Source organism: Sardina pilchardus, chromosome 12, assembly GCF_963854185.1.
Source record: "Sardina pilchardus chromosome 12, fSarPil1.1, whole genome shotgun sequence".
Taxonomy (NCBI): domain Eukaryota; kingdom Metazoa; phylum Chordata; class Actinopteri; order Clupeiformes; family Clupeidae; genus Sardina; species Sardina pilchardus.
The window spans coordinates 14377368-14389809 of record NC_085005.1 but is presented as its reverse complement, the minus strand read 5'-3'; the positions used below and the strand labels follow the sequence as shown (position 1 = coordinate 14389809).

Genomic DNA, 12442 nt, shown 5'->3' with positions numbered 1-12442 from the left:
TAGATTATCCGCTAATGACGGAGCGCACCGAGAGAAAGAGGGCCACGTAACTGGGAAACAAGCGAGCGCCTGTTAGCTTTTTAAACTCATCTCGGAGGCGGCCAGCACAACCCTGCCTGCGGGGTCAGAAATGCCTCCAGCTCATTTGCTAAGCCTCTTCCTCTTTTTCATTGGGCAACATTTTGTTTGTTTGTTTATATTTTTTCTTTTTTTTTTCAAATCCTTTTTCCACTTAACTAATTTTTACATTTGCTCATTTCAACAGACATTCTGCATGCAACCTTGATTTACATGGACAAAAATAGACAAACCATTGAAATACCACACTTAATTAGCTTTATTTATTTACAAAAATTTACCATTTATTTACACCAGAAATCATTCAGTAAGTGTAAAGTGCTTTCTGAGTAGTCCTGTTGCACATTAGCACATAGTGCTATGGTGTCTATTTGGCTACCTTATGTTTTTTTGTGTTTAAATCTGGGGTCTTTTCTTTGCTTTACACTAGGAACCTCCATATTTTTGGGGAAAAAAGTGCAATAAAGAAATAAGTAAACAGCATATAAGGCGAAAATCATAATTAAACTGACAAATGCAACAACAAAAAAAGTTTGTTGTCGTAAACATGGTCGCTATGGGTACAGCACACCTTGCCATTCCAGCTGGGAAATGTTGAGGTAAGGAGAAAATGTGGATCAAAATGGAAAAACAACAGGACACATCAGCTCACAGTCTCACACACACACACACACACACACACACACACACACACACACACACACACACACACACACACACACACACACACACACACACACACACACACACACACACACACACACACACACACACACACACACACACACACACACACACACACACACACACACAATCGAACAGCAGGGTTAAAAGGGAGTATGAAGAAAAGAAGTGGTGTGGCTGTCGAATCAGCTCTCTCTCCCTCTCTCCTCAACCTTCCCTCCCTCTATAACCCATCTCTATCCACACTCCAGCTCACTTCCGGCTCATTCCATTTCTCCCGTCTTTCTCCCGCTCCCTACTCCTCTACATTTCGCCCCCCCCCCCACTCCATCTCTCACTCCATCTCTCTCCATAAACCATCTTTGACCTCCTCAGAGGGGGTTGCTATTAATGGGGCCCACTAATGGACATGAGAGAGAGAGAGAGAGGAGATGGAACAGGTGATCTTAACTCTGTTCTATTATACACTGTGTGAACACGCACCGGAAGCAAACATCAGGACAAAAAAAATCAACAAAAAAAATCAAATGGATCATATATTCAAACCTGACTGAAGCAACAGGGCTTTGAAGACTATACATCCAACGACTTCTCTTTTTCTGACACAAAATAATTTAAAAAACTATTTTGTTATTATTATTCGTAATTCTCAAAACCTGTAATGTTTCATCAACAGCCACAACTGCAAACATACACACAAAACAATAAAGCAGGAAAACAAAAAGCAGCAAATGCAAAAAATTATTCATAAATATGGAAACATAAGAAGTAAAGAATTTGCCAAATGTAGCAAAATATGCTTCCTACTCTCATATCAAACAGCAGTCATATATCAAATATGTATGTAAAATGTATGGGTATTTGACCTGTGTTCACTCCCTGAAAGACAGGAGACAGGCATCGCACATCTAAGTCATAAAGAAATAGTTATTTTGCATTAATCCAACCTTCAGAGCAGTGACAGAAGGAGTGCCGTAGTTGCTTTCATATTTCATCAGTCTTGAACCAACCCACAGTCCCATTAAAAATGTCTCAAAAGCACAGAGAGCCTGTGCGTTTATACACAAAGTTAGAAGGGTCCACTTGAATTTAGTCTTCTACACTGAAGACTGAGGAGGGCATTATGAGGGGTACTGTGTATGTGTGTGTGTGTGTGTGTGTGTGTGTGTGTGTGTGTGTGTGTGTGTGTGTGACGGTCTAGCACAGCTAGCCAGTCTCTTGGACTCTCTTAAACTCTTCTTAGACTGTTTCATAAAAGAGGCCAGCTTGCTGTGCAGTCCACTCTCCACACAATGAAAATCTCCTGAACATGAGATTTAAAAAAAACAAAAAATCTGTAGCCAAACCCAATCAGTAGCATAGTGACCTCATTTGGAACCTTCTAGTCTTCCTCCTTGTCTTCCCTCTGTGTCTGCAGCTCAGCTGAATTTGTCCTGAATGTTCATGAGACTGTGGTTGGACTTCGCTCTCTTAGCTGTGGACAGAGACAGAAGTCAGAGAGGGACAGAATACAGAAAGAGGACATGTCCATATGTACACATACTTAGCTGAAGCTCTGACTGCTATTTCACAAAAGTATAATTAAGAAGTCAAAGACAAGGAAAAGTAACGAGGCTTGACTTTGAGCATTACTTGGGCATTTGAGCTCAACACGCTGCTTCATGAATGCCAGGCCAAGATGAGTAGGTGCTAGATCAAGCCAGGTGTAAATAATTCTGGATACATGCACATTCATGGCTTTAAACAAATGAATTAATGGTTGGAACAAAAAAAGAAAAGAAAATTCAAGAGACTGATTTTATCGTTAATGTTCGCTCGCATCGCAGGTGTAATTTCCAAATTCTAACAGGCCGTTGTGATGCCAATAAGGTGCATACATGTCTACAATGCACCTGACCTATGATCAAAATAAAATGTGGTGCATTTCTAAGCAGGTAAGAGGGATAACTATATTTTGTGGCGCAGTAATATCCTCACTCTTGCACTTTCAGTTTCACTTTGGAGTGAGGATATTACTGCGCAGAGTCTAAGTGCTCCCAATGTTATTCCGCCACACAATATAGTTATCCCTTTTACCTGCTTATAAATGCACCACGTTTTATTTTGTCTCACCATACTTGGCCGTGTGACTACTCGTGTAACTGTATTTTAATAGGGAAAACATGGAGATGTTTGGTCGCTTCTAACTTCATCTCTGTTTGGATCCTAATGAATGCATTGGGCTAGCTAAGTGCTATCAAAGTTGCGCCGCGCGCCAGAGCCAGTGAGTGTACGCATTGCAACGTGAGAGGTATGTATCAACTCGTCTTAATTAAGGGAATAACATAGTTTAATATGAAAAAACGGTGAAGTGTTCCTTTAAGGTAACGAGAAAATGCTATTTACGTGACAGTGTCTTATTCTGAAAATTGTCTTGGTAAAGTATGAAACAATGACTACTCTGATCACTTCCTTGCATCAACAATCACAACAGAAATATATTTTTTGAAATTTCTTCATGAATCAAAGGATAATTAAATGATTTACTAACTCCTATCAACAGATTAAGCCAGGGAGGCACAATGCAGGCTCTTTTTTTTTTTAACAAATCAGGGCGAATTTTGACCCAATTTTGAAGTCCGTCAGACTCAGGGTTAAAATCTCGTCCAAATCACAGTCTGTACAGCTTTAATGAGACATTTAACAAATATTAACAGATGTGGCATGGTTTTATGGATAAAATAGAGGATTTGCTTTATATTGTAAACTTATAGATGAACTTAGAGATAAACTTCATATTTTCTGTAAGTGACTGCAGAGGATTCCCCACCCCAAACCGGCAGGACTTCACAGAAAACAACAGCGGAGGTATGCTTGCACATGTGCACATTATAAACTGTTACAAGGGGGGAAAAAATGAAACTGGAAAAACAAAAACATCATTATGAAGGGGCCTAGTGGCGTGGCAGTGACACAGGGGGGTCCCCCATAACCCTGCAAGTGTTCCCAAAAGTTACAAGGGGCAGTGTGCAACATCACGCGAAGGCACCCACCACTGTCATGCTACGCCCTACTTCTCTTCTCACACACCCACACAAACTACTCAAAAACACACCCATTCTCACCCACACCCACACTCTCTCTTCTAACTGCTAACTCCCCCCCCCCCCCCCCCCCCCCCCCAAATAAAAAAAAAAAAACCCTGTGACATCCCATCCACCAGTAGCCACCCCCACCCCTGTGGCCGGGGTAACAATAGTGAGGGGACTAAGCACGTTACTCACGGTGTATGAGTTTGCGTTTCTTTTGTTCCGAGTGCAGGAAGCTGCTCAAGTAGAAGATGACGGGCAGGAATAGCATGAAGCCCGACACGGCGATGACCGGCACCGTCTCCTCACGTGGGAACGAGCAGCCGTATTTCTTACTCCACAGACGCCGAGTCACGTTCATCTGTGGGGGAGGAATTGACATACATATTTATTTTAATCGTCTATTTTCTTACATTTTCTTTTCACTCTATATTCTCAGTTGTGACTGAGGTGAGGGCAGATAGATGGAGACATGAGAGAGAGAGAGAGAGAGAGAGAGAGAGAGAGAAATAGATAGATAGATAGATACATAGACAGACAGATAGATACATAGACAGAACCATAGACAGATAGATAGATCGATAGATAGATAGCTAGCTAGATAGACAGGGGGAGAAGAAAGGAGGGATGGGGTAGACGAAGTAGGACAGGTTAAAAATGAAATTCAGGCCCGGAGTTGGGGAAGCTCAACTCCACACACCCTCTGTCCATCTATGAAAACGTGAGTGAGTGAGTGAGTGAGTGAGTGAGTGAGTGTGTGTGTGTGTGTGTGTTTCTTGGTAAATCACATGTAGGTCACCTAGCAGAGTCCGATCTATCTCCTCTCAATTTCTTTCTCTCAAAACAAACACACACACACACAAACACACACACACACACTCATCATTTAAGCCAGTTGACCTCTGGGGGGTGCTGCTTCAAACTATAAAATCTCTGATCATGTCCAAACAAATCATGATTCTCGAATTTAATTCGCATAAAAACTACTATTTAATAACTATAGCATTAATCAATCAATCTGTTTTTTGTACTTACTTAGTAGGACATTTTTACAAGAACACATTCAGCATACAGACTTCCCTTCCTGAAACATGGTGTTAAACTGTTAAACGAAAATAACAGTTCAACCAAATAGTATGTGTGTGTGTGTGTGTGTGTGTGTGTGTGTGTGTGTGTGTGAACCCACCGCATCCTCAAGGTCAATGCAGAGTGTGTGATTCTTCTCCATTTCACTGTAAAGTACACTTAGGCGGCGGTACGGTGCTTTGCATTCTTTACAAAGCTCTGAGTAATTCCCCTGTAATTACACACACACACACACACACACACACACACACACACAAAGACACACTCAAAGTAAATGACAGAACAGGAACAGAAACAGGAACTTTGAAGAAGACGCTAGATGCTAATGTATCATCAATTCAATTCAAAATGATTCATTGTTCCTAAAAATGTTTTAAAGGTGAGCTTCGAAGTCATTGGAATGGTTATTTGACTTATTTTGGGTTGAATGACGGCTGTCTCGCTTCCCCCTAGCACCTCTGACACCATGCATGCAAGTTTGTGCCACTGGGACAGAAAGTCTCCAGCCTCGCGATCATGCTCATGAAAAGGCAGACTGACCGATGGAGGAGTGTTGTAAAATATACACGCTAAAGCTGTAGGAGAAGCTCTGCAGAGAAACCTGCAGGCGTAAAACGAGCGAAAAGCGAAAGCGAAAGCGGCGATGAAATCGCCAAATCTGCATAGTTTCCCTTTAATGTTCAACTGCACTTGTAATGTAGGCTATATAACCCCTTTGATGTTTAATCATTCAGAGCCTAGGTTGGGCGCACACGCAGCATGGGGTCAAAAACACTTTTTCTGTGACATGAACCGTGAAGGCAGCTATTGAAAAAATGCTTTGCACAAAAGGATCAATGTTTCCATAACCATGTAAACATTATCACCACAAAGTAAACAAGTAATTAAAGAAATATAAACATCTGGTTTGCTTATTCACAGACAAATGAAATAAAATGGAATGGGCAGTGACTGATGACTTCCCACAGTATGATTAACAGTCAGCCAGTCTTACCTGTTGCTGTTTCTCAAAGCAGCTGAGAGATATGTTGAGAACAGCGAGGAAATTCAGTGTGTCGTTACTCAGAGCTGTCTCATTCTTTGTGAGACAATCTACAGGACAAAAAAACAACAACATTCAGTTAAACACAGGAAAAGATGCTAAATTCTTTCTGCTACTGGCCAATTAGCAGCCATGCTCAACAAACAGCAATGTACAATTGGCTCGAGACAGCCGCAAGCTACCCGGGATCTATGAGCCAATTTCACAGTGTCCAGGTATCTGGCCTAGTTGATGTTAATGATGCCTTAATTGGCAGGGTAAAACATCTTCCTGTTTCTGTCTTTCCTATAGACTGAGCTGTTCCAGAGGAAGTTAGTTTACACAGTGGCGACATCTTGTGAAATAGGCTAATAGAGACCCTCCTTCACAGTGCGTGCAACAATATTCAGAGTGGAGAATGGTGGTGGTCTAATGGCTATGTAGGCCCCTGCACAATAGACGCAAAAGGAGAATTAGGACGATTTTTCACATCGATCTCCGTTTCTGTTTCTGTCCCCCCCGGAGTGACTGTAGCACAGTAGCTGCCTGACTGCTGTAGTTGCTCTACTGGTTGAAGCAACTCAAGCTAGGTAGCACCGTAGCACTTTTTTTTTTGTATCGACATTACTGGGTAAACCCAGCCCGATCTGCCAGCGATTGGATTTCGCCCTGCAGCTCAGGCTGGAAACCTGCACATTTATCTCTCCTGCTTCCGTTCCAAATTTGTGGTGACCAATCACAAACTGTCTTATTCACCTGACGCACCTAAATCGTTGGTCTGATTGGCTGAAGGTCTATCCAAGCATACAGTCATTTGATTTAAAGGTATGCCCATTGATCACGCCTCTTTTGCAGTAGAAATACAGCACAGACTCCCCACACAATATTCAATCAATGTTGAGCTTGGTATGGTGATAGCCAGGCTAGGGTGACCTTGATAAATAGCAATCTATGTGAAAAATCACCAACGTTTTCTTCGAACCCCAAGGATCCCTGTAGCTAGCTCACTTAATGTCTCTCTGGGTAAGAGTGTCTGATAAATGTCAAATAATGGAGTGTCTGATAAATGTCAAATAATGTAGTATAATTCAGCAATGTAGAGGCAACACTGGAGACACAGCTCCTCAGACTGCTGGCCTTGTGTGCATTCAGTTGTTGTACTGTGTGTAGATGTTCACCATTTTGAAGGTCTTTAGTTCTCTCTGACAATTTTGAAGTGTTTAATAAATTCCTTTAAATGTGATCGCTAGTAGGCTACCTAACTTAAAATACAGTCGCTGGTCATCTAACAAGCTGTTATTTGCTATCGCATGAGGCATGAAATCAACTAAACTTGAACTTGAAATAGATTTCATCAGATCTCTTGTGATATTCATAATTTCTTGAAAGAGGTGCAATGATGGCAACAGTGTGTGTGTGTGTGTGTGTGTGTGTGTGTGTGTGTGTGTGTGTGTGTGTGTGTATGTGTCTATAAAACTTACTTGAGCACGAGGCCACAGACCAGATTTCCTTTAAGCTGCTGTCGAGCATGTAGACCAGCATCAGCCGGTCTGAGCGAACAAGACTGTCATAGCAACTCTCATTCCCTGGACCAGTCTGAAAAATACATCAACAGTAAATGGCACATAACAATAACCAGGTCAGCAGCATCATTTTCCCCCTTGATTTCAGGGAAAGATGGTAAATTAAAGAATCAGAACTAGTTGTTCAATAGTACGTCTTAAATGGGGTGAAACTGATGTGCATTAGTTCAATACTGAAATTATGCGCAAAATGGTAATGGCGATTGCGCAACATTTCTAATCCGCTACGATGTTTAATTTTCAGTCTTGTGACATCTACTATCCAAATTTCCGGGAAAGATATGTATTTTTAGAGCCGAAATAGCCGTACACTTCATTCGCTCTGACTGTCATGAGACAAGGAACATGTGACAGCTGCGCAAACTGAGCTGCTCCACAGACTGGCCATGGCCCGTTATATCGATGTAGATCACTTTAAAACCTCCCATGCGTAATAAGTGTAAGTCTTTAGTAAGTTTAACATCCAGTACTAAATGTCTTCGTCTGGATATGTTCAAACTTACCGATTCAGATGAGATGTTATTGTAAATGTCCCTCAGGTCGCTGTAATTCATGTAACATTTCTCGCACATTTTGACAGGGCGCGCATACGACACAGAGCAGTTAACGTACGTTACATATCTCTCGCCAAAGATACGTAGTAGATTCAGACAATAGTCGCTGACCTCCAGATCTTCGGGAAAGGAAGACGACAAGCTGAGAGAAAAGTAATAACCGGACTTGTGAGCTTCGGGAGCTGAGGCGGCGACAGGCATAAAATGCGCAGCTGACACTGACATCAAATCACCCTCTCCGTTTACTTCAGGTCCTGTTATAGAAGTGTCTCCGTCCGTGGTAGATATCTGAACGATTCCTAAAACAAAAAATGCCCAAATTAACGTCAAGTAACCCATTTTCAGACAGGAGTGAAGCGCTGACAGACATTCATAAATACTGTTGGTAACGCGCTTCCAAAACACCAAAACACAACTTCCTGTTTCTCTGTAGTGTGCTTATCATGTGATACGCGGCAGTTATCGCGAGAACCCGCCTGTATCAGAATCCACCATGAAGCTGTCTGGCTGGTAGCACAACTCGTTATCGTTAGGCAATTAATGTCTCTGGCAATTAAATCAGTCAAATCATGTTATTATTGATGATCAGTCGTTTATAGTTAGTCTAATGCATTCTGACTGAATACTAGACTTGCTTGTCCTGAAGGAGAAAACAGTATGGCCTACATGCAAAGCAACAGTTTGAAAAGTTATTTAAATGTAGGCTATAAAGATTCAACCAGTAGGCGCAATTCAGTGTAACCTACTTACATAATCATAAACAAAGAAGAAATAAATACGGACAAAATGGAGACTTGTTTAAAGACTATATGGAAGATAGAGAGACTGTTGATAATTAATCAGCTGCCTTTACTTAACTTGGACTAAAGAACTTCATCTATTCCTATCCTAACGGTAGGCTATCTCAAGTCTTGCTTAAGGTTTAGCATTATTCAATGTCGAATGGGAGCAAGTCTCCATTCATAAGCCTAGAGATTCCCCCCTCAGACAGTTGGACCTGTCTACACGGCCCCATATTGTCAGCCGGGAAGGCTCGATCACATCGTCTCAGGCCGCTTTGTTTAGGCGCTTCCCAGGCCTTGGGGGTCGACACGGAGCACGGATTTAAGCGCTCTCAAAAGGCCCGTCGCCTCCTCAGCTCACAGCTGGAACATTCGAGATGACTTGGTCGCGGTTTTCCACACATGGTTCACTCTCACTCGCGCTCACTCGGCACCCGCAGCTGAGACCCGCTGGACCCGGGGACCGAAAAGTCATCGAATCAGAGGCCCTTGACAGTGACACAACGCGTGAAAATAAAGGGCCCTTTTCACCACTCCTTTTTGGTATGCTTTTTACAGTAGCCTAGGCTAGCCTATGTCAGTCCTTGAATAGAGTTCCGTTTGTTCCAGGTTTTTCATTCCTGTTGTTGGAGAGTTGAGAGAGAACTGTGTTTTTATAGCCCATGGTTCACAATGTCTTTAAGTGTGGAAGCGACAGTGAGCCAGTCAGTGAAGCCTAATGCTATGCTAGGCAAAGGGGGCTAATTCAAGTGCAACAGCTAAAGATAAACTGGACCTTGCACCTCTTGCTATCATCTGTCTCCTCCTCCACAGGCTTCAGTGTGTTTTTTTTTTCTTCTTTTGACACCGTGCAATTTTCCAGAGAGCGTGCGCTTGTGCGCCGTAGGCACAAAATAATTACGGAGTCAAGGTAAATGATCGGGGCCCAGACACTGATTGTGTTAATTGTCGAAAACCCTCGAATCATGCCACTGCAGTCAATGGTCTTTAATGCGAAATTAGTGCCTCTTGATAACTTGCAGTCCGCAGCAATTCCACAGTCATCAGGGCCTTAATGAAAATAGAGGGTCTCGGGTAGCTTCGCATTAGGGACTATTCTAGTGCGTCTCACTAGTCTGGAGTGGGGAAGCGTCGCTTTTTCTAACTCTGAATCTTGGCCTCCGCCACTCCCAAGCGCGCCCACGTTAAGCGAGCATTTAAACGCGCCTTGTTGAGCATCACTTCCAGCTGTTCAGCGCCAGCCTCGTGTGCGTCTTTCTGCCAGTCATTTGGAACATGGACTTCTCGGATACTCTGACTGTGTTTCTTCCACAGACAGAACATCTGAGCATAAAAAATTGAGCTTATAAAACTAAAGACGGACATGAAGGCTGCGTATGGTCAACATTCAAGAAGCCTATCCTCGCATAAGCACGTGCTTTCTGTCATTCCCTGACCTCATATGGGCTATATGTGATTTAGTGCTGAAGTGGGGCTCTAGGCTTATCCATCCATAAAATTGGGACGTAACTCACCAGTCTGCCACACTTCTGGGCGTTATTGATTGGAGTAATCAAGATCTGAGCGGAGCAAGGTTAATATCAGCATATCATCAAAGATAACTGTCCGTTAATTCCGCGAGGAACAGAACTGGCGGGAAGAACGGCTTGAAGGGCCTTCATTAGCATATGATACCGAGCTCCGTTATGCGAGGACAAAAATCACTAATTAGCTCGCGGAGTGTCCCCATCGGCTCGAGTGCACTTGAAAAACGTGATGAGGCAGGGCGGCGTCGTAATTTCACGCGCAGACCACGCGGGGAGTGATTACTCTAATAAAAAATGATGCATGGCCTAAAGTGGGGCTATTTCTCTCCATCTCTCCCCTGCAGGTAGTGGGCATTGATTTTATAATTGATTGCACCTTTACAGAGGTGTGGCAGTTGATAGACTCCTCAGGATCTCTCTCTCTCTCTCTCTCTATCTATCTCTCTCTCCACTCACTCACTTACACACACACACACACACACACACACACACACACACACACACACACACACACACACACACACACACACACACACACACACATCAACAGAAATGTTGTGAGATGCAGACCTACTCATCAAAATGGCCCATTCAGGTGTATTTTAAAGGTCTCCAATTTTCGAATCCTTATAATTAGTTCACAAGGTTTCAGCTATATTCGGTTCAGCTGAAAGATACTGTTCAATATGCTCTCCTGCAGACAGACAATAGAAAGGAAGGACGACAGAAAGAAAGAAAGAAAGCAAAATGTTCCACCACTTAATTAGAAGCATGTCAAGAGCCTGTTTCTCCCTTAAATGTTCTTCAAGGCTTGAAACTGAATTGACCTAACCTGTCACAAACAAATAGGCCTAAGTTACTTTGTGAAACTATTTCTGGCATATTTAGTTGTTAAATCGTTTCTAGCTGGTTGTTAGCAGTGGGGCTTGTCTATTATAAAATCAGATAGGCTTTTGGTATCTGACTATTAATTTTGCCAATAGGAAGTCGGAATAAGATATTAATGGCGCATAGACAACACAAAAGACGTTCATTCTTTCCACTTTATTTCTTCTTTTCATAGCACTTACCAGTAGGCTAGGTGTGTGAAGGGTTAACCAAAGCCTTTGGTTTTAACTGTGGCTATAGGCCTATTTGGCAATGTTGACTGAGGGCGATTGAAAGTAAGTTATGCAGGAGTTATTCTTCATCGCTTGGGCCGCCCTAATCCGAGAAAACTGCATGCTTTCAGGCCAAAGCTGCGCTCCATTCTTGTCATGCACTCTCTATACAACATAAAGTCAGTCTGCATTTAATGGTTACGGCGGGATGTGGGACGGGCGGGTTTTTTTCAAACGCCAGGGCCCCCTTCTCGCTGAAAATATTGCACTACGTCGTGTGAGTCTACCAACCCAGAACGACCCCATATTCTTCCCCCGGGTCTGACTCGAATGACAAACCGGGTTGATTTTCAGCACATCGCTGGGAAATGTAGGCCCCTGATAATAGAGATTTTGCTTTCATTTTTTACGCTTGACTTGGTTATTGTTGCTTTTCTTTTCCCGTGATTTCTTTTCAGGGATTAGCCCTGACTTCCCCGCACTACTGGCGTCCAGAGTAGCCAGGACCGCCGATGACAATTGACGAGGATCAAGGCACGGCTATTGGAGCGCCTTAAAGAGTGGGGTGAGCCGAGAGGGATAGCCGCGTAAGGACTGAGGACAGAGAGAGAGAGAGAGAGAGAGAGAGAGAGAGAGAGAGAGAGAGAGAGAGAGAGAGAGAGAGAGAGAGAGAGAGAGAGAGAGAGAGAGAGAGAGAGAGAGCACTCAAAGAGCGGATGCTCCCAAATCGGTTTAAAGCGAATGCCATGGGACGAGTTCCTGTAAAATAGATTCTAACTGGTAGGCCCATTCCTCTCCAGAAATAACTTTCAACGTTAAAAGTTGCAAAGAGTAGCCAATCTTATTCAACTGTGGTTCCAACACACATGCAGACAGGAGATATATTTCACTAGTTCACCAACATACTTAATAGCTTTCTAAAAATGAAAGGACTCAAGGTCATGACACATCTGGCGCACA

General features: G+C 42.9%; 1 protein-coding gene across 1 annotated transcript; it reads right to left on the bottom strand.

Moving 5' to 3' along the window:
• Window positions 1-319: 319 nt before the first annotated feature.
• On the bottom strand, window positions 320-8490 carry ostm1 (osteoclastogenesis associated transmembrane protein 1). Its single transcript, XM_062550996.1, has 6 exons — window positions 8024-8490; window positions 7419-7533; window positions 5911-6008; window positions 5017-5127; window positions 4026-4191; window positions 320-2236 (listed from the first exon to the last, which is right to left on the bottom strand). Exons 1-6 carry the CDS (start codon window positions 8411-8413, stop codon window positions 2181-2183), a joined length of 936 nt encoding a protein of 311 aa, XP_062406980.1. The 5' UTR covers window positions 8414-8490; the 3' UTR covers window positions 320-2180.
• Between the last annotated feature and the right edge of the window lie 3952 nt (window positions 8491-12442).